Source organism: Pistacia vera, unplaced genomic scaffold (assembly GCF_008641045.1).
Source record: "Pistacia vera cultivar Batoury unplaced genomic scaffold, PisVer_v2 Contig1145, whole genome shotgun sequence".
Taxonomy (NCBI): Eukaryota; Viridiplantae; Streptophyta; class Magnoliopsida; order Sapindales; family Anacardiaceae; genus Pistacia; species Pistacia vera.
In genome coordinates this window covers 41,691-68,036 of record NW_022195188.1, presented here as the reverse complement: position 1 = coordinate 68,036, position 26,346 = coordinate 41,691, and the positions used below count along the sequence as shown (strand labels likewise).

General features: G+C 37.1%; 4 protein-coding genes and 1 pseudogene across 5 annotated transcripts; 2 read left to right on the top strand and 3 right to left on the bottom strand.

Moving 5' to 3' along the window:
• Positions 1 to 932: 932 nt before the first annotated feature.
• LOC116145790 (ethylene-responsive transcription factor ERF098-like) lies at positions 933 to 1,626 on the top strand. The gene has a single exon (XM_031431234.1). It carries the CDS (start codon positions 1,105 to 1,107, stop codon positions 1,624 to 1,626), a length of 522 nt encoding a protein of 173 aa, XP_031287094.1. The 5' UTR covers positions 933 to 1,104.
• Positions 1,627 to 4,307: 2,681 nt separating this feature from the next.
• Positions 4,308 to 5,001, top strand: LOC116145782 (ethylene-responsive transcription factor ERF098-like). The gene has a single exon (XM_031431228.1). The coding sequence runs from the start codon at positions 4,480 to 4,482 to the stop codon at positions 4,999 to 5,001; it is 522 nt and encodes a 173-aa protein (XP_031287088.1). The 5' UTR covers positions 4,308 to 4,479.
• A 325-nt stretch (positions 5,002 to 5,326) lies between these two features.
• LOC116145944 (ethylene-responsive transcription factor ERF098-like) lies at positions 5,327 to 6,122 on the bottom strand. The gene has a single exon (XM_031431373.1). The coding sequence runs from the start codon at positions 6,120 to 6,122 to the stop codon at positions 5,649 to 5,651; it is 474 nt and encodes a 157-aa protein (XP_031287233.1). The 3' UTR covers positions 5,327 to 5,648.
• Positions 6,123 to 7,921: 1,799 nt separating this feature from the next.
• On the bottom strand, positions 7,922 to 10,496 carry LOC116145931 (dehydrodolichyl diphosphate synthase 6-like). 2 transcript variants are annotated; one of them, XR_004130446.1, is made up of 3 exons: positions 10,417 to 10,496; positions 8,436 to 9,765; positions 7,922 to 8,176 (listed from the first exon to the last, which is right to left on the bottom strand). XR_004130446.1 is itself a non-coding variant. In XM_031431361.1 (2 exons), the coding sequence occupies exon 2, from the start codon at positions 9,746 to 9,748 to the stop codon at positions 8,852 to 8,854; it is 897 nt and encodes a 298-aa protein (XP_031287221.1). In that variant the 5' UTR covers positions 9,749 to 9,765; positions 10,417 to 10,496; the 3' UTR covers positions 8,185 to 8,851. The 2 variants fall into 2 exon arrangements, 1 of the variants encoding a protein (XP_031287221.1); XM_031431361.1 differs by lacking the exon at positions 7,922 to 8,176 and having other exon boundaries at positions 8,185 to 9,765.
• Positions 10,497 to 12,919: 2,423 nt separating this feature from the next.
• On the bottom strand, positions 12,920 to 26,029 carry LOC116145772 (annotated as a pseudogene).
• Between the last annotated feature and the right edge of the window lie 317 nt (positions 26,030 to 26,346).

Genomic DNA, 26,346 nt, shown 5'->3' with positions numbered 1-26,346 from the left:
CCGCTTTAGACCATATGGGTTATTTTCGATTAAAAAATACCCTTTTTATTTTTTATTTTATTTTAGATGTAAAAACTAAAAAGGAACTTGCCTTTTATGAACTTTTTATTACAGTGAGAAATTCAAATTATTACTGTATTTTTTTTTTAATATTAAAGATACCCTATTGTTATTAATAAAGTGATTTATGTGAACACATCATATAGTGTTTTAAAACATTTGTTCAGGAGTGTGGTGATAATAGGAATTGATGATTGTATTGTATGTATAGAAAGCTGGATACTAAATTGGTTTTTTCAATCAAACATAAAAAGTCTTAAAATTAAGAATTTACCTTTTAATTTTGTCCATCTATAGTACCCAATGTTTGTCAATAATGTTAACTTCGACTCTTTTTACGACATGAAGAAGCAATTTGTGGTCAGATTTATTTCCAAATAAATGAAAAAATGCTTATTATTTAAGTTATAAATGAAAAAAGTTCAATGAACAACTCTTTTGCTTCATAAATAATATGGCAGACATTGACAGAAGGATGAGGAAATATAAATTAAACTACCAATTACAAAATAAATCGCTTGTTCTTGTGTTGGCATTGCATAGATATGACAATCCATGTGACCCATCATCAAATTCAAATTTATTTGCAATCTCCATATCCACAGTTAAACAAACAACAAAGACACAATGGGGATCAGGGAAGGGAGTGTTTTTCCTTCTACTCTCATCTTATCGTCTCCATGCTAACTTCATCCTGCCATCATGCAAATCTGGTACTAAATATTCTGAAATTATTATATATTCGTTGGCCCAAACATTACAAAGTCTTACTTGACCTCCTTCTTTCATCATGTAATACTTAGAAATCCAAAGCCCTGTGTATTTCTTATTATTACTTTTTAGTGCGAAGAAGTTTCCCAGTAACCACTTCTCATTTCTCAACCGTCAGCTGTGACCAATTTTTTTTTTCTACATCTGATGTGGCTATACCATTATATACATATGTATCCTATGGCGTTCCATTATAATTAGTTGCCACCAACTTTCTAATTAAATTTTTTTGGACGTTACGAATTGTCTCACTGCTGTTATTTCATAAACAACATGGAGACACCCAGGGGAGGCAGAAACACCAAGAACAACAACAAGAAGATGGAGAGCAATGAGATTAATGGAAGATCAGAGGTTCGTTACAGGGGAATTCGTCGGAGACCATGGGGTAGGTTTGCAGCTGAAATACGTGACCCAACAAGGAATGGTGCTCGCCTGTGGCTTGGCACTTTTAACACTGCTGAAGAGGCGGCTCGAGCTTATGATAGAGCTGCTTTTGCTTTCCGGGGTCATTTAGCCATTCTTAACTTCCCAAACGACTATCAGTATCATGCTCAATCCACCTCTTTCTCTTCATCATCATCATCTTCTCGGGCTAATTATGGTAATGTCTCTGGTTCTGGTTCTGATTCTGGATCTGGATCTGGAACTGGCTCTGGCAGAGGAGTTTCTTCTAGAGCTGGAAAAGAAACTAAAAATGAAGTTATAGAGTTCGAGTATTTAGACAATGAGTTATTGGAGGAGCTTCTAGATACAAAGGAGGATTATTGGCCAGGTAAAAATAACAATAACTAGCTAGATTCGTTTGTCAACAAGTTGTTGCTTATTGTAGATCCTTTTCTGCGTAATTGAAATTTTTATTCTTTGCAAATATCCGCGTTTCGAGCCATGGGAAGTATCATTACAGTAGACTGGTACTGGTGATCAACTGATCATAAATTTTTAAAAACGATATGCAGAATTTATGTATTCTGGGTTTTTAATTAAGTTCTGGCAAGCAGGCTACTTGTATTTCACTCATTTACTTCATGATAATAAAGACTTAAACAACCTAACATCTCATATTCAGCAATTGGATTAAGCAACATGAAAATTAAAATGAAACATTACCCTTTTTCGGTAAAGGAACCTTCTTTTGGGTGGAGGGGGAGGGGCTGGCGAACAAGAAACATATTTAAAGCAAAAACCAATACCGACGCGTGGCTGAGATTTGACTTCAGAAGAAGTCAATTCATTCTCATATACATCGGAGCCGTCAGAAATATATTCTTTGACAGATAAATGTCCCCCCAACAGTTGTAATTAATAACTACAGAAGCCATAATGACGAAATTCAATAGTCTGTTTCGTCATTTGACCGAACAACCTTTCTTAGTAAGTAAAATATATTTTTTCGATTTACTCGATGGTAGAGGTTGCATATGGACGTCGTATTGGTGATTTCATTCATTCTTGGTCTTGTCTTCTTCAAAGTTAAGAAGGTCCTCCAACAACTGGTCATCCAAGTACTCAATTTCAAATACTTCTTTCCCTGTTTCAGCACCACTTCTTTCCACTTTCTGAAACATTGTTAAATTAGAAGATGATAAGCACGATGCTGATGAAGAAGAAGAAGAGGAGGAGGAGGAAGAAGAAGAAGAGAGTGGTGAAGAGGAAGAAGAACTGACATTAAATGAGAAGTGTTCGTCAGGGAAGTTAAGAATGGCCAAGGGACCCCTCATGGAAAAAGCAGCTTTATCGTAAGCTCGTGCCGCTTCTTCGGCTGTGTTGAAAGTTCCCAACCACAACCATATATATATATCTATATAGTATATATATATAATATATATATATATTATATAAAAATATATATATATATATATATATAAGATTGAGCAATCAAAATATGAGAATATAATAAAGTAGGACCTTAATGTTTGTCTAATGAACAAGGACAATGACATAGTGAGTTTTAGCCTAGTTAAAGTGGGACAATTATATGAGAAAGTAAATCAAATCTTCACACGTTTGTCTGTTAATGTCATTTTCTTTTGGAAATATGAATATCAATTTGATATTGATTACAATCTGTGTCCCTTGTAATTATACTTAACCAAATCTAATATTGATTTAACCCAAAGTTCATCCAATTATTAAAAAATCATCATTTTATTTTTATGGGCCTACTTAGAATATCTTTAAAATCTTTTGAAAAGCTAGAAGACAGGCAGCCTGAAACTTGGCCCAAATCAAAGGAAATTGAATATAAAGAGTAAAAAATGGATTTGTTTAGTGATAAATGAATTTAACATATGATAGGTAGGAGAGGAATTCAAAAAAGGATGCTATAACCTTAACATACCATTGTGGATTGAATTCAAGACACTGCAATAAAAAATCTTATTTTTGTTGGAGTTGTTAAACAGAAAGTGGGTTGATTCAATTGGGCTGATCCATATATTGGGTTTGATAGGCTGAGATCGGGCTGAGGCGTGTGAACCCAAACATCACATTCAAAGCCTTGCTGCTCCACTTTGCGGCTTTACTACAGTCTACCGCTTTGGACCATATGGGTTATTTTCGATTAAAAAATACCCTTTTTATTTTTTATTTTATTTTAGATGTAAAAACTAAAAAGGAACTTGCCTTTTATGAACTTTTTATTACAGTGAGAAATTCAAATTATTACTGTATTTTTTTTTTAATATTAAAGATACCCTATTGTTATTAATAAAGTGATTTATGTGAACACATCATATAGTGTTTTAAAACATTTGTTCAGGAGTGTGGTGATAATAGGAATTGATGATTGTATTGTATGTATAGAAAGCTGGATACTAAATTGGTTTTTTCAATCAAACATAAAAAGTCTTAAAATTAAGAATTTACCTTTTAATTTTGTCCATCTATAGTACCCAATGTTTGTCAATAATGTTAACTTCGACTCTTTTTACGACATGAATAAGCAATTTGTGGTCAGATTTATTTCCAAATAAATGAAAAAATGCTTATTATTTAAGTTATAAATGAAAAAAGTTCAATGAACAACTCTTTTGCTTCATAAATAATATGGCAGACATTGACAGAAGGATGAGGAAATATAAATTAAACTACCAATTACAAAATAAATCGCTTGTTTTATTTGGTAACAGTTGTTCTTGTGTTGGCATATGACAATCCATGTGACCCATCATCAAATTCAAATTTATTTGCAATCTCCATATCCACAGTTAAACAAACAACAAAGACACAATGGGGGTCAGGGAAGGGAGTGTTTTTCCTTCTACTCTCATCTTATCGTCTCCATGCTAACTTCATCCTGCCATCATGCAAATCTGGTACTAAATATTCTGAAATTATTATATATTCGTTGGCCCAAACATTACAAAGTCTTACTTGACCTCCTTCTTTCATCATGTAATACTTAGAAATCCAAAGCCCTGTGTATTTCTTATTATTACTTTTTAGTGCGAAGAAGTTTCCCAGTAACCACTTCTCATTTCTCAACCGTCAGCTGTGACCAATTTTTTTTTTCTACATCTGATGTGGCTATACCATTATATACATATGTATCCTATGGCGTTCCATTATAATTAGTTGCCACCAACTTTCTAATTAAATTTTTTTGGACGTTACGAATTGTCTCACTGCTGTTATTTCATAAACAACATGGAGACACCCAGGGGAGGCAGAAACACCAAGAACAACAACAAGAAGATGGAGAGCAATGAGATTAATGGAAGATCAGAGGTTCGTTACAGGGGAATTCGTCGGAGACCATGGGGTAGGTTTGCAGCTGAAATACGTGACCCAACAAGGAATGGTGCTCGCCTGTGGCTTGGCACTTTTAACACTGCTGAAGAGGCGGCTCGAGCTTATGATAGAGCTGCTTTTGCTTTCCGGGGTCATTTAGCCATTCTTAACTTCCCAAACGACTATCAGTATCATGCTCAATCCACCTCTTTCTCTTCATCATCATCATCTTCTCGGGCTAATTATGGTAATGTCTCTGGTTCTGGTTCTGATTCTGGATCTGGATCTGGAACTGGCTCTGGCAGAGGAGTTTCTTCTAGAGCTGGAAAAGAAACTAAAAATGAAGTTATAGAGTTCGAGTATTTAGACAATGAGTTATTGGAGGAGCTTCTAGATACAAAGGAGGATTATTGGCCAGGTAAAAATAACAATAACTAGCTAGATTCGTTTGTCAACAAGTTGTTGCTTATTGTAGATCCTTTTCTGCGTAATTGAAATTTTTATTCTTTGCAAATATCCGCGTTTCGAGCCATGGGAAGTATCATTACAGTAGACTGGTACTGGTGATCAACTGATCATAAATTTTTAAAAACGATATGCAGAATTTATGTATTCTGGGTTTTTAATTAAGTTCTGGCAAGCAGGCTACTTGTATTTCACTCATTTACTTCATGATAATAAAGACTTAAACAACCTAACATCTCATATTCAGCAATTGGATTAAGCAACATGAAAATTAAAATGAAACATTACCCTTTTTCGGTAAAGGAACCTTCTTTTGGGTGGAGGGGGAGGGGCTGGCGAACAAGAAACATATTTAAAGCAAAAACCAATACCGACGCGTGGCTGAGATTTGACTTCAGAAGAAGTCAATTCATTCTCATATACATCGGAGCCGTCAGAAATATATTCTTTGACAGATAAATGTCCCCCCAACAGTTGTAATTAATAACTACAGAAGCCATAATGACGAAATTCAATAGTCTGTTTCGTCATTTGACCGAACAACCTTTCTTAGTAAGTAAAATATATTTTTTCGATTTACTCGATGGTAGAGGTTGCATATGGACGTCGTATTGGTGATTTCATTCATTCTTGGTCTTGTCTTCTTCAAAGTTAAGAAGGTCCTCCAACAACTGGTCATCCAAGTACTCAATTTCAAATACTTCTTTCCCTGTTTCAGCACCACTTCTTTCCACTTTCTGAAACATTGTTAAATTAGAAGATGATGAGCACGATGCTGATGAAGAAGAAGAAGAGGAGGAGGAGGAAGAAGAAGAAGAGAGTGGTGAAGAGGAAGAAGAACTGACATTAAATGAGAAGTGTTCGTCTGGGAAGTTAAGAATGGCCAAGGGACCCCTCATGGAAAAAGCAGCTTTATCGTAAGCTCGTGCCGCTTCTTCGGCTGTGTTGAAAGTTCCCAACCACAACCGAGCTCCATAATTACTAGAGTCACGAATTTCAGCTGCAAATTTTCCCCATGGCCGTCTTCTTACTCCTCTATAACGAACACTTGGTTTTTCCTCTGCTTTGACCTTCCTTCTATTATCTCCTTCCATGAATTAAGCTTACCACTTCACTCTAAAGTCTAAACCATTTATATAACGTAGAAAATATACTTTAATCAGAAGTTGACATTACCCTCCAATAACGGGTTTTAAAATTTTCAATCTGCCGAAAGAAACAGTTTGATGGAGATAGATTTTGGGTTCTTGGAAAACAAAACGAATATGATTGGTAGATGAGATGTGTAGGGGGGGCCACTACTATGTAGGTATTTGGATTGTTTGGTAAGTACTTTTTACAATTTAGTATTTTTTAGGTGGGAATCAAATAGGTTGAAATCGTGTTATGTCATGTGGGTGACGGTGTCCTGTTTTTGATCATGTTAACGTGATAGATTCGGTGTACTTGTTTTAAGATGGGCAAAATTATTAAGATAAAACAAATCAAAGCTTGCGTTTGGATTCGGGGGTAGCCTAGATTTCAGGTTGGTCTTGATGAGAATGAGATCATGTGATTACGTTTGTGTATGTGTCATCAGAGTTACGTTCTTAATTAGCTATTATTTGATTAATATAATCCCACCACGAGGTCGAATCTGGAGTGTGGAGGACTGGTCCATTTTGGTTCTACAAAGCAAAGGTGAGGTCATATGGCTTACGATTATATTTCCATCATCAAGGTTCTATAATGGATTGCTTATGTCAGTTGATGACGATGATTGTGATGATGCCAGAGGCCTGAATCAGACTCATTAGTCGTCAGAATAATCGAGTATTTCATGAGTTTGGAATCTAATTGGGTAAACCAAATCCCTTTTCAAGTTCAGCTCAAATGGCACTTCTTAAACAATTACTCGGATAAGACCTCAAAAAGTATAATTTGTACCAGGGCTCGTGGTTTGGTTCATTCATCCCATAGGTTTGTTGCGATTAGGCCTAAGACAAGGTGAACATCCAAACCCTTAATTGCCCTGTGTATTTATCTCAATTCATTTTGCAAAGTGAAAATGGCAATTGACTCGTAATGAGTTGGGGATTATAATAATGAAAAAAAAATAATAGTTGAGGTATTTTCAGGTGTGGCTTAATAAGAGGAAAGTTGAAGATTTGGTAGTGATGGGAGCAGCCATGACCAGCATAGCATCTCAACGTTTGTAGAGTGATAAGGCTAAGGCTACACCATTATTGACAAAAAGAAAAAGTTTGAAAAATTCAATGCTCTTGACCTTTTCAATCGAGCCTAATTAAAGAGGATACAATCATCGTGGTCCTATCTCTACTTGGTCCCAGATAGCCATTAGCCAGCCAACAACTTTTATATTTCATTGTCACCTCACCTGTTTAACTTATATAACGACCACTGAATTAGTTTTATTCCGATGATGGTTTAATAATGGTGGTCCTGGCCTGCTTTCGAGTCCTTCCCATCATCATATTCTTTTTTGCCATAGTGTTTTCTCTGTTTCGTGGCAGCCGAATGATCACATTTGAAATGCCTGTAATTTTTCACATCAAATCACTCGCGAGCCCTATAGAAGATTGCCAAATAAGTACAAAAGTTAACCAAAAAAGCCAACTATTCAAAAACCATCTCAATCCACCATATGAGGGGTCAAAATCTCGCCAAAAGCTATAACCACCAATATAGCATACATAGTGAGGGAGCATTAATCCAGAGTGGAACAGATGAATCATTAAACTCTATCTGCTTGTAGGAAAGTAACACTCTAGAAAGGACCAAAGGCAAAGAGAACATGTAGTCTATGGGAAAAATTAAAAATAAAAGTACCAATTAGAAATTCAATTCTTCCCAAGAAAGAAGCATAATTTTTATTGAATTATGCATCTCTATATAAAAAAGTAAGTCTCCGAGGCAATGGTTCACAAAAACTTACTTAGCATTGGGCTATGGTTCCAACAATGCATATGACTAGACCGTTCACCTGAAATCGCTCAGTGATTTTAGAAGGGCTCTTACCCGACGCTCTATTTATATAGATAATAGAAACACAGACAAAATTTTAATGTCTGACCCAGATGGTCACTATGTTGTCATGTAAAAACTTCAGCCGCTGCCTCTGTCACTTCTTTTCTTCTCCAATCAATAACTTGAAGCATATACAGCGATTAGATAGGCAATATGAAGCAAAACTCAACAAAAAAACAAATGTGTTTATCTACATAACAAGAGATATTCTCAAAACTTTTTCATAACATGAGGTCGATGAAAGAACGAGAAATCTCCACTATGCAAGGAATCTTGGAGTCATCACATACTCACCATTGCTTAAAATTACAAATAAACCAAAAAATATGCATGACATATCAACCATAAATACTTCAAGCTCGGGTGAACAAAGGGCTAACCTGAAGAGAGGTCACAATTTTGGCTGCGATTGTATTTTGGTCTTTCAAATGAAACACCCTAGTCTATTCTACTCTGAAGAAATCTCTGAGACAGAGGCAGTAGAAATATTAATGGCCGTTCTAACTGATATCTTGAGTATATTAAACATAAAGTAGATCACCCGTAATTCATGGAAAATATAAACTACAACCGTCAATGTATGCCCAAACTTGGTTGCAGAAACACATACTGCAGTCTCAGAAAGTATTTTCCTTCTTTGCTGATCAATATACTGTATTCGTATTTTCTAGGGAATGTACCAACAGCCGGGACACCAAAAACAAGTTCCAGCCCATGTTGTAATCTTTTACCGTCGCTGAGAGTAATTCAAGAACAAGAAGTGATAAACCAAGAATCAAATAAAAGTCTTAAAAGGTCAGAAGCCATCCTGCAAAAGATGCTGTAATTGTTCCCCTTTTTTGTTCAAATATGAGTGGTGTCGCTGAAAGTTTAATATTGCCCAAAGAAAGTGGCGCAAGCCAATCTCTGGCCAGAGTACAGAAGGTGAATACAGATAGCAGAATGCACTCTGCCATAGAAGAAAATTGCTCAAACGGGCCTCACCAGAAGTACGGATTATGATATCCGGATCAGGTGCAACTGCCATATACATATGCTTTTCTATATCTACAAGTTTTATAAGGGGCTCACTTTCATGATGTTCAATCCCTCCAAGTTTAATTAAACCATAACCTGCTCCACTAGCTTCTAGTACAGTAATTTGATTCCATTTCTCTTCAACTGATTCCTCAACAGCATTAACAATTTCGTTGGTTGAAGTGTAGGCGACACAGATTGACAGAACAGCTTTGGAATTTTTTGCAGTAGCCAGCATAGCCCTCTCTGCTGCCAACCTAACAGGTTCACTCAAGAGTTTTAGATTCCCTACAAAGTAAACTCTTACTCCATAACAGTTGACAATGCTCTCATCCTTAATCAATCCTTCTATCTTTTCCTGCATTAACTCCATCAAGGATTGAACTTCTTCAGGGCTCCGTTTAAAATTATCAATGCTGAAGGCATAAATTGTTACATTTCTTACACCCAACTCATAGCAAAATTTGAGCATGGACGTGACAGCCAAGAACCCAACCTTATGGCCAGCCCCATCTATCAAATTCAGCTTCTTAGCATATCTTCGATTCCCATCCATTATGAAAGCAATGTGATTAGGTAAGGGACCCATAGAAAGAATACGGAAAATGAATTTCCGCAAGAAGCTAACCAAACTGTCGAGGATCTGCCTCGCTCTACTACAATTAGATTTCTCCATTTGAAAGACCAAGAAACCTGTTAATAAAAAAATTAAATTTCAGCTTACATTAGTCAAATAACATGAATGGTTCACGGAGCAAAACTTAAAAAGTGGATTCGCTTATATGGTGCAGTCTTGTATCTAACAAGTGGATATAACTCATGGAGTGTAACTAAACCATAAGGTAGAGCTCTCAAGACCAGATTTAATACTCTCAATAGCAGATGTCACATTTCTGGTCTGGTTAACAAATGTGCTAATCAATTAGTGCTTCCTCGCTTATTTACTATGTAAAGCACTACCAACTCCGAGAGTACTTCCAGAGGACATAACACATAATCATGAATGACCAAGACTCAAACTTTGCCAACTAAGCTAATAAGTAACGTTGCATCTATTCCACATAAAAAAAAAAAAAAATAAAGCAAATTCTACATTATATTAGCTAAGTTAAAACAGAACATCGCCTAAGAGATTAAACTGGAGCACTTCTGAAGATTAAACATGAAAACAATGAAAATCTAGGCTGCAAAGCAACAAGAAACAACACAATCACAACCTATTTAAAAAATATGTTACCGAGAATTTAAAATACTTAAACTAGCGACATGTTCTGTTTGGTTTCCGAGAAAAAGGTAAAGAAAGTTAAGAATCTTTTTTGCTGCATATATAAGAGAGTTAGTTACCTCGAGATGTTCGACCGAGTAAAGATTTGTAATTCGTTCCTCTGTTTTCTGAGTTAGAGGGAGACAGAGAGACAGTTGGGGATCTGTACTACAATTACCGGTTCACTACCGTAAACTTTCAAAATATGAAACGCAACCGCTTTATCTGCGTTAATACGTGTCGAATCATGATAGGTTTATTGGCTTTCATTCTTGAAGTGTTAACACACACTAGTAGCTCACTGGTAGAAACGTTGTCCAGTTGAAATGACAACGTTATCCATAACAACCGGTTCATTTTATGGTTAAATAATACGGAGAGGTTTAAATCATGCCATCACATCAATTTTTTTTAACACATTAAATAGTGTCTTAAATCTTAATGCCATTTTCACTAGCCGTTAATATTTATTCATCCCAAAAATTAGAATAACCACATCAAATCTACATAATTAATATTTATACATTCCTTTGCAATTATTTCAATTAATTATACTAATTATGCTGACAATCTCCTTGTAATTCCTGTGGCAACACTATTGTTGAAGTGGAAGCTTGAAAACTCTGTAGTATTAGGTTAAGTTGGACAACGTCGTTTCATGGAAGTGTTATGTGAATCCAGACCACCAATTTTTTCATCAGATCCAACGACCATTATTTAGCCTCCAGGTCAATCGTATTTAAACCCAGTTTTTCCCCCAATTTTTAGATTGATTGTTCTCTCCATTATTCAATTGAGTGAAAGTTCTAGGGTTTGTGGAAGTTCTTAATCAAGATTGTTGTAATCAGGTAGACTTGAGTGATTAGGGCTGTAATCATTCTTGGGAGGGCTTTGTTCTCTCGGGTTTAGAGTGTCCANAACAGGTTCCAAACAGGTTCTAAAACAGGTTCCAAAGCAGGTTCCAAAACAGGTTCCAAAACAGGTTCCAAACAGGTTCCAAAACAGGTTCCAAACCGGGTACCCCCTACAGGTTCCAAACAGGGTACCCTTTTTACAGGTTCCGGTTCCGATTCCGGTTCCTCCACATGCAAGAACCGGAACTGGAACCGCACAGTAGCGTTTCCAAAAAATTGGAACCGGAACCTACCCGTACAGTGCAGGTTCTGGGTAGGTTCCGGTTCCGGTTCTTACCCCCGATTCCGGTTCTACCCGCTACCCGTGCTCACCCCTAGTTAAAACCAATTCAAGGTTATGAGAAAGGAAAATAAAGAAAGAGAGAACGTGAGGATACAAGGGGTTCTAATGTAAGGGTACCATAGGGTAAATGGCTCTAGGTATCGGGTAAATACTAAGGGTTATTAAACACCATAGGAACAAGATGTTTGACTGAAGAATTAGAGGATCCAACGATCGCTCAGAATGAAGGTTGATGGTGTGATAAAACACTTATATCATATTCATATTATTATAGTGAAAACCCTCTTATTCGTAGATGTAGGCAAGCTATGTTGAACCACGTAAAATATCATGTGCCTTTATGTATTGTTATTTGTTGTTTTTTATTTTAATATTTTTTTTTACTCCTCTGATTTTCAACATGGTATCAGAGCTTATATTTTTAAGGGACTTGCGGGAGAATGGGCCTAAGGAAGATGCAGCAAAAATTGCAGGATGATGGTCTACAAGAATGTCGGCGACAAGATCGACGAGAGAAAGCCATCAAGACTCCAACCAAGGGTGGAGAGAAGAAGCCAACACTAAGGGTGATAGGTTGAAGTTGTAGAAGAAATGAGGAGTAAGAGAATGAAGAACAAGCTTAGAAGATGAATTACCGAAAAAGTTCAAGGAGGAGTGTTGGAATGTGAACACTTTTTGGTAATTGATGAAGAAAAGGCAAGCAAGAAGAAAAGAGAATTTAAGTTTTAGGCAGAGTTCTAGTTTAGGAATTTGTATTGGAGAATATTTGTTTTCCTTTTACTTTGAGTTTTATTAGGAAAAAAGAATTGGTTTAGGATTTTATTTAGAGTTAAAATATGAGAATGAATAAAATTAGAGGAGTCCTATTAGGATTTGAAATATGAATCCTAGTAGAAAAAGATCCTTATTTTACCTATAAATAGAGGGGGTTAAAACCAATTCAAGATTATGAGAGAGGGAAATAAAGAAAGAGAGAATGTGAGGATACAAGGGGTTCTAATGTAAGGGTACCATAGGGTAAAGGGCTCTAGGTATCGAGTAAATACCAAAGGCTATTAAACACCATATGAACAAGATGTTCGACTGAACAATTAGAGGATCCAACGATCGCTCAAAATAAAGGTTGATGGTGTGATGAAACACTTGTATCGTATTCATATTATTATAGTGAAAATCCCCTCATCCGTGGATGCAGGCAAGTTATGCCGAATCATGTAAAATATCATGTGCCTTTATGTATTATTATTTGTTGTTTTTTTATTTTAATGTTTTTTTTTACTCCTCCGATTTTCAACATGAACAGGAAATGCTTTCAGGTATTCCATCTATCAAGCTTCATTCTGTCTATTATAATCAATACATGATGTTATTGCTAATATTACACATTTAGCAAACTGATGCCACTGCTACCAAACCTGAGAATACTACTGCTATCAACTTCTTTCCCCAGAATATTATGCTCTATTTGGATGGCTTGAATGTCACAATGTAGAAAACCATTGGCAGTATGAAATCTAAAGGTATGCATCCAGGTGCTCCAAATAGTGTCATAATGTCTTCGAGGAAAGGTAGCATTGCAACAATGAATGTGGCAATGATCACAGAAGGTGTCTTGAATATCGGCCTTGTACATTACGCCTAGCGAATTGATCCATCTTTGGATTTGCAAACCATTTTTCAAAAATTTCATTTGTTGGTTGCAAGTAAATCTGTAATAAACATTATAGTAAGAAAAACCCATTATAGTTTTCTCTTTGTGAATATGGTAATGGCATTAGAGATACTAGTATTACTAGAAATGAGTAGCTCTTACCAAAGTGATTGCTAGTAGTTGCATAAGAGTGAAGATGTTGGTCATCAAAAGAAACCAAATGGGCAGCAATGGCTTCCCATCACCCATGAAATTAGTAAGAATTTTTCGGCATGGCTTGATTCCCAAATGCCAATACCTGGAGTTCGCCAAGCTGAAAAATGTGGTAACTACGACTGCATAACAGATGCATAATCCTTTGAACATCTTGCCTTTCACTAGAAGTGTTGTTGAAAGGTGAACCTATTTTGGTGAAGAGAATGATGGCCACGGTTGAAGAGTCGGAAGAAGAATGGTTGAAGACAGAGGAAAGAAGCAGAGTCACTTGGTCATCGTAACGACATAAAGCATCGCCATAGTGACAGTGAGCGTTGAGAAGCAGCGCTTAACGTGGAAAAAGAACGATAGCCGCGATGATGGAAATGGTGGTTGCTGCGAGCGCCCTAGATTCAAGTTTTAGAGTTCATATTAATTTCCTATTTTAAGTAGTTTTGTTTTAGGATAACTTTTATGTTTTGGGAAGATTTACTATTCTAGTTGAAATCTGGTTTTAGGAATAAGAATTTGAGTTTATGTATTTTCCCTTTCTTAGTTTAAGTAGAATAAGGAAGTAGTTTTCAATTAGGATTAGAGTTGTGATCTCTTCCAATAAAAGAGATGAGAGTCTTCAATGTGTTTTCAGTCATTTAGATTAATAAAAAGAAGAAGTTTAGTTTTCTCTCTATAAGTTCATCACGTTTTTGGGCTATGCAAGTTTGATTTGTTACTCCTAAATTCTAACAATTGGTATCAAAGCAAAGTTGTCTTAAGGGATCTGTGGTGAGGTTCTTAAGTTAGAGAGAGAGGGAAAGGAAAATCTGAAGGAAGATGGCTCTGTCAAGTTTAATGTCGTCGATTCCTTTATTTACAAGAGATCTCTATCATATTTGGAAGGTGAAGATGCAAGGGTTTCTACAGGCTACTGATTTGTGGGAAGTCACCAAGACTGGAAGAAACTTTCAAGGAGAATTAGAGGATCCAACGATCGCTCAATTGGAGTTACAAAAGGTAGCAAATAGGAAGAGAGCAAGGACTCTGTCACATTTGCAATTGGCTATCTCCGATGGAATTTTTATGAAGGTCATTGCCTGCACTACCGCCAAGGAGATTTGGGATAAGTTACAAACAGAGTATCAAGGTTTTGAGAAGACAAAGAAGATGAAGATTGTCACATTGAAGTGGTAGTTTGACAATATGAGGATGACTGAGATGGAGAGTGTATTGCAATACTCTGACAGGCTAATGAAGCTTGTGAATGAAATCAGAATCTTGGGCAAAATCCTTCCAGAGAAGAGGTTGGTAGAAAAAGTTCTGGTAAGTGTGTTAGAAAAGTTCGAATCCAAGATTTCGTCTCTCGAAGATTTAAGAGATATTAAATCAATGTCAATGGCTAACTTGATAAGTGCTCTTGAAGCACAAGAACAAAGAAGGAAGATGAGAGATGAAATTGGGCTAGAGGTTGCTCTACGAACGAAGACTCGGATTTCGGGAAAAGGTAAGGGATATAGAAATAGAAGAAGTCAAGCTTTTTGCAACCATTACAAAAAGAACAATCATTCGGAGGATGATTGTTGGTACAAGATTAAGCCAAACACATGTTGGTTTTGTGATGGACACTTGGTCACCAAGTGGTATAATAGAAAAGGGCATAAAGGGAAAGGGAAGACATGACAAGGCGGGACATATGGCAAGGGAGCAAATGGCACAATGAAGGCTCAACAGATGGCAATTAGTGTCAGAGTTTGTTAAGAGGAATGAATCTTGAGTGAGAATAAAAGGAGAGTAGTAGCATAGGATAGAGCATGGAGAATTAGTAGCGAGTTGTTTAGGAGGAACTGGCTCTCGAAGTTCAGTGTAGTGCTGGGTCTATTTCCATTTCCTGTTTTGTTACAATTTATTTCTCATTAATATAGTCTTATTCTAGTTTATTCCAGTTAGAGTAGTGCTTGTGATTGAACAATTACTTTTACTTTTATTATTTGCGATTAAGCATGAGTTTAGAAGGTTGGTTCCCATCAAACTAGTATCAGAGCTCGGCGATTACGGGGCATGGTTGGTACAAGGATGGAGAGCAGGATGGATAATGTAGAGAAGGATGTTGCTAGAGTGTCAAAAATAGTAAACTCGATGAGGGAAATCTTGATGGATATGCATAATTGGATGCAAAAAAAAGATGAAGAAGAGGAAGAGCGAAGAAGGAACTTATCTGGAAATTTGAGTAGAGGCAGGGAAGGCTAAAATAATCCAGAGCGACTTGAGAAATCTAGAGGAAACCATGGTGGTGGACGAGCTGAGCACGAGCTTCACATGGAAGGTGGGGAACATAACGAACATGAGATTCACTGGGACACCAGGAATCACAATGGAGAAGGATGGTACCAAAACGGGGAAGCTTGGAGCCACCACAAATGGGGTGGCCGGAAATTGGAGCTGCCTATCTTTTTTGGTGAAGAGCCACACGGTTGGATCTTTCACGTAGAGCATTACTTCGCCATTAATCAGATCAACGATGAGCTGAAAGTGTCTGCGATAGCTTTATGCATAGAAGGGGAAGCTCTCCACTAGTATCAGTGGATGAAGACGCGAATGGCATTGACTACTTGGCCAAAATTTAAGATTTCTCTGTTCCAGCACTTTGGAGGAACTTAGGAGGTGAGCTCGCTGGAGCTTCTGATGTCGACAAAACAGAACAGTATCGTGTTGGGTTACTGTCATCGATTTGAGGAGATCATCGCATTGATGTCAAGGGAGCGTGAGAAGGTGCTAACAATGGCATTCTTAATAGTTTGAGGCCTGAGATCCGGGCTGAAATAAAACTCCTGCAACCCAATTTATTAGCCCAACCCAACTCACTCACTCAAGCCACCTATTTAGCCCAAAGGGTGAAAGAAAGAAACCAGGCCATTGAGGAGGCCAAGCTTGGGCTAAGCCGATAAGGGAAATGGGCCACTCCAAATATTGGGCCACACATTTACACAACTCTAACTCGACCCAACGAAATTAAACCAAGCCCAAACCTAGTTGAATCAACCTACTTCACGATTTCAAACCTACCTAACACCTGATGAAATCCAATCGAAACCCAACATAGCCCTGACTCATCGACCTTTGTTAATTTCTGGCCAAATTTTTTCTAGTGAGACTACCCTTACAAGAAAATGACAGAAAGTGAGATCCAAAGAAAGAGGGAGAAGGGCCTATGTTTCCGGTGAGACGCCAAGTATTAACTAGGCCATCGGTGTGAGGACAGAGTGTTTCAAGTGCTGTTGATTAATGAAGACGACCCAAAGGCGAATGAAATTTTTGTCACAGAAGGTGCGATTGACGATGAAGCTCCAAGTGCAGTTGAACTTTCCATTAGTTCTGTAGTTAGGATAAGTGGGCCAAAGACATTGAAGTTAAAAGGAAAATAGGCGACAGAGAGGTTATTGTACTAATTGATAGTGGAGCCTGTCATAACTTCATGAACAGGGAGATAGTGGAAGAATTGAAAATTCCAGTGGCACAGACAAAGGCCTTCAGAGTCAAAGTTGGAGATGGGTATAACGTGAGGTGTCAGGGAAAGTGCCGTGAGGTTTGCTTGGAATTACAAAATATCACTCTGGTCCATAATTTCTTCCCTTTTGATATGAGTAACACCAATGTTATTTTGGGGATCGCGTGGCTGGAAACATTTGGAGAAACCACAACTGATTAGAAAAGATCAGTCATGAAGTTCAACATGTCCAAAGAAGCGGTGACTCTTGTCGAGGATCCATCACTGTGTAAAACAATGGTATCTTTGAAGGGAATGGTTAAGACATTTAGGACTGAGGGGTAAAGATGTTTGGTTGAGTTCGAAAGTCTACAGTTGCAAGAAAAAGGCAAGGCAGAGGAAGACAGTCGTATTATAGAACTGTTGCAGGATCATAATGCCTTACTTGAACCTCTATCAGGGCTTCCACCTACTAGGGCCCATGATCACACCATCAGACTTGAACCAGGTACGCCAGTTCCTAATATTTGTCCTTACCGATTTTCGCATTGTCAAAAAAATGAGATAGAAAAGATTGTAAGGGAGATGATGGTTTCTGGAATTATTAAACCTAGTATCAACCCATTTTCCAGTCTGATATTACTAATAAGGAAAAAAGATGGGGGATGGCGTTTTTGTGTAGATTACCGGGCCCTCAATAAAATCACTATCCTTGATAGGTTCCCAATCCCTACCATAGATGAGTTATTTGATGAGCAGGGAGGAGCTACCATATTCTCAAAATTAGATCTCAAGTCAGGGTATCATTAGATAAGGGTTAGAGAGGAGGACACCCACAAGACTACATTTCGTACTCACGAGGGGCACTACGAATTCCTCGTCATGCCCTTCGGATGATCAAACGCTCCATCCACCTTCCAAGCTCTTATGAATGACATCTTCAGATCCTACTTACGGAAGTTCATCCTGGTCTTCTTCGACGATATTCTGATCCATATCTCAGATTTGGAGACACATTTGCAGCATCTACGGATTACCTTTTAGATCTTGATGAAACATCAACCGGTGGTAAATAAGAAAAAATGTAAGTTTGCTCAAGTTCAATTGGAGTATTTAGGCCATATCATTTCAGCCCAATGCATTGTGGTTGATCCCTCCAAGGTAGACTGTATTTTAAATTGGCCAATTTTGAAGGATGTCAAGGTGCTTCATGGATTTCTAGGACTGACTGGTTATTACAAAAAATTCGTAAATGGTTATGGCAAGATCGCACTACCTTTGACCAATCTCCTTCGCAAGGGTGCCTTCCGTTGGATAGAATCATCTTAGAGAACTTTTGAAGAATTGAAACGAGTCATGACCACAATACCTGTCTTAGCAATGCCTAATTTTTCTAAGACATTTATCATTGAAACAGACGCGTTGGGGCAAGGAATTGAAGTTGTGCTAATGCAAGATGGCATACCGCTAGCATTCCTTAGTCAAGGTCTCTTTACACGATCTTGATTGAGGCCAGTCTATGAAAGGGAGCTGATGGCCATTGTTTTGGCTATCAAAAAATGGCAACACTATCTATTGGGTAGGCACTTCATCATTAGGACTATCAACGGAGCGTACACTAGCTGAATGAACAGGGGTTGCAAGGAGAAGAACAACATAAATGGATTATCAAGTTACTGGGTTTGGATTATGAAATACAATATAAACTGGGGTTAGAAAACAAAGCGGCAGATGCCTTGTCTAGATGAGATAAAACAGCAGAGTACAATGTCATATTCATATGTTACTTTGCTAGTAGAGATGAATAGGAAGAGACTATTCGACAAGATGTTAAGCTACGGAAGATCTGTCAAGATTTAATCACGGATCCTCAAAGTCACCCATATTTCAAGCTAATTGGCCATCAATTGTATTATAATGATCATTTAGTCTTTCCGAAATCTAGTTTACAAGTTTAGCAACTACTACAGGAATTTCATTCCTCCCCCTTAGGGGATCATTCGGGGTTTTTTCAAACGTACAAAAGACTAGCACATGTGGTTTATTGGGAAGGGATGAAACAAGACATTCAAACATTTGTGAAAGCTTGTCCAACTTGCCAGCAGAATAAATACGAGGCCCTCCAACCTACAGGACTGTTGCAACCATTACCTATCCCTACCCAAGTATGGGAAGATATCTCAATGGACTTCATCATTGGCCTTCCAAGAGCTCATCAAGTACAAATTATCTTAGTAGTGGTTGATCGCCTCACTAAATATAGTCATTTTCTTCCTTTGAGGCATCCCTACACCGCTGAAGATGTAGCTACCCTGTTCCTTAAAGAGGTGGTTAAACTACATGGGTTTCCTCGCACCATAGTTTCTAATCGAGACTGAGTCTTCATGAGTATTTTTTTGGAGAATTGTTTAAACAATTTGGTACACAGCTCCACATGAGTACTGCCTACCACCCACAGTCTGATGGGCAAACGAAAGTTGTGAACCGATGTGTGGAGACTTATTTGCGTTGCTTTATGGGACACCAACTGCAACATTAGCCTAAGTGGCTGGCATGGGCCGAATACTGGTTCAACACCACGTATAACCATTCTTCAGGCATGACCCCCTTTCGAGCCTTATACAATCAAGATCTGTCGGTTATCCTCAAATAAAATGAGCACAATTTTGTTGTGGATGATGTCGATCGATAGTTAACTGACAGAGACTCCATTTTGGAAGAATTAAAAGCCAACCTGGCAAAGGCTCAAGATAGCATGAAGAATTACGCCGACGAGAAAAGACCAGAAGTTCATTATGCAGTAGGGGATTCTGTTTATTTAAAAATTCAGCCCTACCATCTTAAATCCTTGGCACAAAGAGTTAATGAAAAGCTTAGTCCCAGATTTTACAGTCCCTATATAGTTGCGAAAAAGTGGGTCCAGTTGCTTACATGCTCAATCTTCCCCTACAACCCGCATTCATGACGTCTTCCATGTTTTCCAACTCAAGAAAGCCACCTCCTATCCCATTCCTGCATAACCCCTCCTAGATATTCTTGCCTGTGATCTGACACTCCAAGTCGAGCTCGAGCAAGCTTTGAAAAAGCAATGTCTGTTAGATGGCAGCTATGAAGTGTTAATTAAATGGAGGACCTTACCCACCCGTGATAACACATGGGAAGCTTACGACACAATCTGTCATCAATTTCCTTCTTTCCACCTTAAGGACAAGGTGGCATTCCTTGGGGAGGGTAATGATGGACACCTCGTCACCAAGTGGTATAATAGAAAGGGCATAAAGGGAAATGGAAGGCATCACAAGGCAAGACAGATGACAAGACAGTTGGCAAAGGAGCAAATGGCACAATGAAGGCTCAACAGATGGCAATTAGTGTCAGAGTTTGTTCAGAGGAAGGAATCTTGATTGAGAATAAAAGGAGAGCAGTAGCATAAGATAGAGCATAGAGAGTTGTTTAGGAGGAACTGACCCTCGAAGTTCAGTGTAGTGTTGGGTCTATTTCCATTTCCTGTTTTGTTACAATTTATTTCTCATTAATATAGTCTTATTCTAGTTTATTCTAGTTGGAGTAGTGCTTGTGATTGAACAATTGCTTTTACTTTTATTATCTACAATTAAGCGTGAGTTTGGAAGGTTGGTTCCCATCATTTTGTAATAAATCGAGTCTCCTTCAGAGGGATTGTGATCAAAAGAAGAAGAATCAACAATAAGAGCGAACTAGTGAACCATAACAACAAGTAAACGTTGCGAAAGAAAAAGATGGGGGAGAAGAAGAATTGTTGTTCACTGCCATGATAGTGGACGCTAAAGAGCAAAACGATCCATGGTTTATTGACGGCAGATGCACTCAACACATGACCAGAAAGAAAGAGATCTTCACTCAATTGGAGGACATGAAAGGAATGGTGAGATTGGGTAATGAAGACAAAGTGCCAATCAAAGGAAAATGTACCATTGCTGTCTCAACATTAAAGGGTATGAAATTAATTTCAAATGTTTTTTTTTTTGTGCCTGATTTAAATAATAATTTGCTGAGTATTGGACAAATGATGCAAAAAAGGTTTGTGTTTGAATTTGCAAACGATGTGTGCAAAGTAAAAGACTCTAATGATGTAGAGTTTATGAATGTGCCCATGAGAAATAGAAGCTTTGTAGTGGATTGGAGTGCTATGGATGTTGATGCCTTTAGAAGTAAGGAGGAGAAAGTATTGATGTTACCAATCGTAGAGGTCATTGAAAAAGATCCTCAAGAAAATGAAGGTGTGGATGATGTGGGACCAAGAGGAATGATGTCTCTTAAAGAGATTAATCAAAGATGTAATAGCGCCATGATAGAACCAATTAAAGAGGAGCTTAAGGAAGAAAAATTGTGACCTCGTGACTTTTCAAGTATTAAAATGATTGTTCGAATATCTCCAAAATCCAAGGATGTGTGTCAAAAGAGAACCAAGGATCAAGGTGTTTGGTCCAAAAGAATTAAGGAGAAGTATCATGCAAATCAAGAAGAAAAGAAGTAAGGTGGCTCCAAATTTCAAGTAGCAAAAAATGTCCAAGAACTTGTGTGGAATAGACACCAAAAAGGTTCAAGGAGGAGTGTTGAAAGGTGAACCTATTTTGGTGAAGGGAATGATGGCCACAGTTGAAGAGTCGGAAGAAGAATGGTTAAAGACAAAGAGGAAAGAAGCAGAGTCACCTGGTCACCGCAGTGACATAAAGCATTGTTGCAGTGATAGAAATGGTTGCTTCAGCGAGCGCTGAGAAGCAGTGTTTAACGTGGAAAAAGAAAGACGGTTGCGACGATGGAAATGGTGGCCATTGCGAGCGTCTTAGATTCGTGTTAATTTCCTATTTTAAGTAGTTTTGTTTTAGGATAATTTTTATGTTTTGGGAAGATTTACTATTTTAGTTAAAGTCCTGCTTTAGGAATAAGAATTTGAGTTATTTATTTTCCTTTTCTTAGTTTGAGTAGAATAAGGAAGTAGTTTTCAATTAGGATTAGAGTTGCGATCTCTTCCTATAAAAGAGATGAGAGTCTTCAATGTATTTTGAGTCAGTTAGATTAATAAAAAGAAGAAGTTTAGTTTCCTCTCTATAAGTTCATCACGTTTTTGGTCTGTGCAAGTTTGATTTGTTACTCCCAAATTCCAATAAGTGCTATCGTTGCTTGTGAAGGAAAAAGATTTAACTTTCTTAAGGAGTAACAATATTTTTGTTCTTTTATGAGTTAACAATACTTTTGCAACTGACTAAGTAGGTAATCAGGGGAAACCTATATTTTTGGGATAATTCCACTTGCATATGTTGTAGAGATGATTGATATACCATTGAAAGCGCCAAAAACGTGGTTTAGTTGAGATTCATTATAGAATAGTCCCTAGCAGGTGCATTCTTGTACTGTCCTGTGAGATAAAAAACCTATGCATAAAGCACATAATGTACACATAAACTTCTTTGGTTGTCTTTTGTTGAGTTTGTGCTTACCTATGTAAATGGAAACTGCAGTAGCACAAGCGCTGGAGGCCAGACAGAGGACTAATGAGATGCGATTGATATGCCTCAAGGAGTGAAAAGATGGCATTTGTGACAAAATCAGGGGTATGGAGGCAAAAATAAATATGAATTGGTACAGCTGCATTGTTCCTTTTGGGTGGTACAGCAAGTAAATGAACTGCAAAAAGTTGTCAAAACCACAAAAGAATTCTGTACTAGTGGACCAGAATCATTGTATTTTAATATGTCAATACACTAAAAAGGTTCGGGTAGATGGGTTCAAGAGTGCTTTTGATATAAAATAATCGAATGTGTTTGCTTTATACTGTTTATTTATAAACAAAAAAATGCATGTCGAAACAAAATTTTTTGTGCAGTCTTTTTGGATAAAGCGCTTTTGTTTGATCAGAAGAACTCTTGGAAGGATTTTTCAATGTCCTCAAAGGAAAGGGAGAGACTGACCTTGAGGCTTTGTCCTCCAAGAAGAGTACAACCAATAACAGTACCATAGTAAATGGCAAACTGAAGAGGTGCTACAAGAAACTTACCCCAACAAGGTCTTGTCAATTCAATTTACATAATCTGTTAAGTAATTTTGTTCTGTTGATGCTGTAAAAAGTGTTAACAAACATTAAACTTTTCATGTATGGCATATGGAACTAACCTGAATGTCCCTCGCCATGTCCTTGAACCAAAGTTGACATTTCCCAAGCTGTGCATTGTGCTCCAAAACAACAGAAAGAAGACTGTATGCATAGAAAGTGATGTAGGGAAAATAATGTTAAATTAAGAGTTTAGTTGACTTAGGAAGTTTTAATTTAGTTAAATTTTACTTTCTTATTTTATAATTAGTCAACCGTTGGGATTTCTTATTTTAATTAGTTTTCGTATTTAAGTAGGATTTTATTTTCTTGTTTAGTTAGAGTCTTGTTAGGGTTGGCTGGAACCACCCTATATAAACATATTATTCGTTTCTTTTGAGGATATAGAATATTCAATAAATTAATCAGTTTTTACTTCATATTTTACGGTTTAAGTTTCTGGATTGAGACTTGTGTTATCAATTCTAAAGGTGTAGTCGTGTGCTAGCCTTGTTTATCACGCTAACTCGCTGCGTCAGTCAATCTAGAAACTTAAATCGTAAAATTTGAAGTAAAAACTGAATAATTTATTGATATTCTATATCCTCAAAAGAAACGAATAATATGTTTATATAGGGTGGTTACAGCCAACCCTAACAAGACTTCAACTAAACAAGGAAATAAAATCCTACTTAAACACGAAAACTAATTAAAATAAGAAATCCCAACGGTTGACTAATTATAAAATAAGAAAGTAAAATTTAACTAAATTAAAACTTCAACTAAACTCCTAATTTAACACTATTTTCCCTGCATCATACTCCCTCTCTTAAAAATAAACTCGTCCTCGAGTTTCAATCTGGTGGGTGATACTTAAAGTAGAGTAACAAGTCCTCATTTGGAGCAAATAAATAACCTGTCATTGATCTTCCTAGGACCGTTATAATGCGCTATAGTCTTCAAGTCGCAATCGAATGTCGTCAATGTTTCATCCTTTTGATCCTTAACTTGAATGTGTTCTTCTTGCTCAAGCTTCTCCTTTAGGAAAACTTGCTTTTACTCAAGCTTCTCCTTTATGATAGTTTTCTTTTGCTTTTGCTCAAGCTTCTCCTTTATGATAGTTTTCTTTTGCTTTTGTTCAATCTTTTCTTCTTGGAATCGTTCAACTTCAATTTCTACTTTATGCTCAATCTCCTTTGATGTGTGATCCTCAATTTGTAACATCTCACGATCTTCATTGGCTTTAAGAATTTCTTTAGGAAGTGCTTGATGCTTCTTGTTTTCTTCCATAACTGGTGAGGCATGCATTCTTTGAAGAAGAATTCTTTTTTTAATTCTTAATTGTGATTCTACAACAAAGGCTAGTTGAAGAACATCAACTAATGTATGGTCAGGTTGTAAATCAATTTGAGCTCGTATCTTTACATTCAGCCCATTAAAGAATCTTAAAGCTATTCTATATGGATGTTCATTATAGTCAAGGTGGAGTAACAACCGTCGATATTCAACAATATATTTTTGGACAAATCTTTGACCTAATGGCATCTCTGGTACTGTTGGAACAAGATCTGCTCATAATTATGAGGAAGAAAATCCCTTTGTGACAACTGCTTCATCCTGTACCAGGTTCTAATTGGTGCTTTCCCCTCGCAAAATCTTCTGGACTGTAATCTTTCCCACCATGCAGAAGCTCCACCCTTCAATCTGCACGCAATAAGTCTCACCCTTATTCCTTCTGGAATCTCCATATATTCAAAAAACCTGTCTATTTCCACAATCCAATCCAAAAATTCCTTAATATCTAAATTTCCTCTAAAGCAAGGGATATCTACCTTTAATTTGAATTCGTTGGATTCTCTGTCACCATACTGATTTCTGCCATACCCCATGTTCCTTTTAGGTTCTTCATAATAACCATCTTCTTTGTCTGACTCTTCCACATAAACTAGTTGTCTACGTCTATTTGCAAGAATAGGTCTGCCAATAGGCCGTCTGTGAGCGGCATCATCCTCGATACATTGCCTTTCGTCATTCTTATTTTTGTTGGCATCTACGTTCAAAGCATCAAGTTGATCTGCAATTTCTTCAAAGCGTCGTTGCAAACACTGGAATATGAGATCGATTTGTTGCTGCAAAGCCCTCAACGCCACCCCTTGTAAGGTCTCAGCTCCCTGATCTTTGTCATGAGAATCGTCGCCTCCTACAACTTCATCACCTGTCATTAGATCAGACGAATTTTGCCTGCTCTGATACCAACTGATGCAGTGAGTTAGCATGATAAACAAGGCGAGCACACGACTACACCTTTAGAACTGATAACACAAGTCTCAATCCATAAACTTAAACCATAAAATCTGAAGTAAAAATTGAATATTTTATTGAATATTTTATATCCTCAAAAGAAACGAATAATATGTTTATATAGGGTGGTTACAACCAACCCTAACAAGACTTCAACTAAACAAGGAAATAAAATCCTACTTAAACACGAAAACTAATTAAAATAAGAAATCCCAACGGTTGACTAATTATAAAATAAGAAAGTAAAATTTAACTAAATTAAAACTTCCTAAATCAACTAAACTTCTAATTTAACACTATTTTCCCTACATCAGAAAGTCCCCAGAGTTGCAAGAGTCACACTGAGAACTCCAGGAACCCACCCTAAGAAGGCCAGTGTAAAGGGTGGACTGAAAATTACAGGACCAACAATTGATGTTGTCAAATGATATCCGCAGTGCAGCCATGATCCTACACAACCAATCACACCCAATTTTAGAAACAAAAGCATAACATTCACATTCATAGTTCTTACAAGTCCACATTTTCTTCAAGTATAACTCAAACTTCTTGCTGAAAGAGTTTTTCAAATACAAATAGTTTTAGTGAACTCATTTTACATAGAACTTAAGTTTGGATTAAAAAGCATGTGGATGTTTGACAAATTGTTGAATATTCATATTCATAATTGGCTAATTTGACTAACCTCTTAGACTTGAGGATGAACAAAGCTCCAACATCAAGCTCTTCTGGAGAATCAATGATGCCTGTTTCGTTATCAGTTTTTGATATATCCATGGAGCTTGGAATTACAGTTCCCATCTTTCTCCCTGTGCTTGACTAAGAGTTGTACATAAAGTATCTGTGCAATGAGAAATCTAAAACATTAGAAAAGTGAGAATGTTTCTTTCACTGCCAATTGAACTGTATAAATCTTCTCTTGAAGAAAGTCACATTCATATTTTACTCAAGTGTTATGAGTTCTCTAATTGCTTATTTATCTTTTTTTGTAAACTTTTAAGGCAAAAACCAGAAAGGAAAGACTTGCGTTTGATATAAGCGATGGCGGTCAAATTCATCTACTGTATTTTATAATTCATGCATTTTTAAATGGATACGCTGTCATGTTAGTTTAAACT

Bases quoted from the DNA above. Each gene is read 5' to 3' on its own strand.
- LOC116145790 (XM_031431234.1), top strand. From the start codon at position 1,105: ATGGAGACACCCAGGGGAGGCAGAAACACCAAGAACAACAACAAGAAG.
- LOC116145782 (XM_031431228.1), top strand. From the start codon at position 4,480: ATGGAGACACCCAGGGGAGGCAGAAACACCAAGAACAACAACAAGAAG.
- LOC116145931 (XM_031431361.1), bottom strand. From the start codon at position 9,748: ATGGAGAAATCTAATTGTAGTAGAGCGAGGCAGATCCTCGACAGTTTG.
- LOC116145944 (XM_031431373.1), bottom strand. From the start codon at position 6,122: ATGGAAGGAGATAATAGAAGGAAGGTCAAAGCAGAGGAAAAACCAAGT.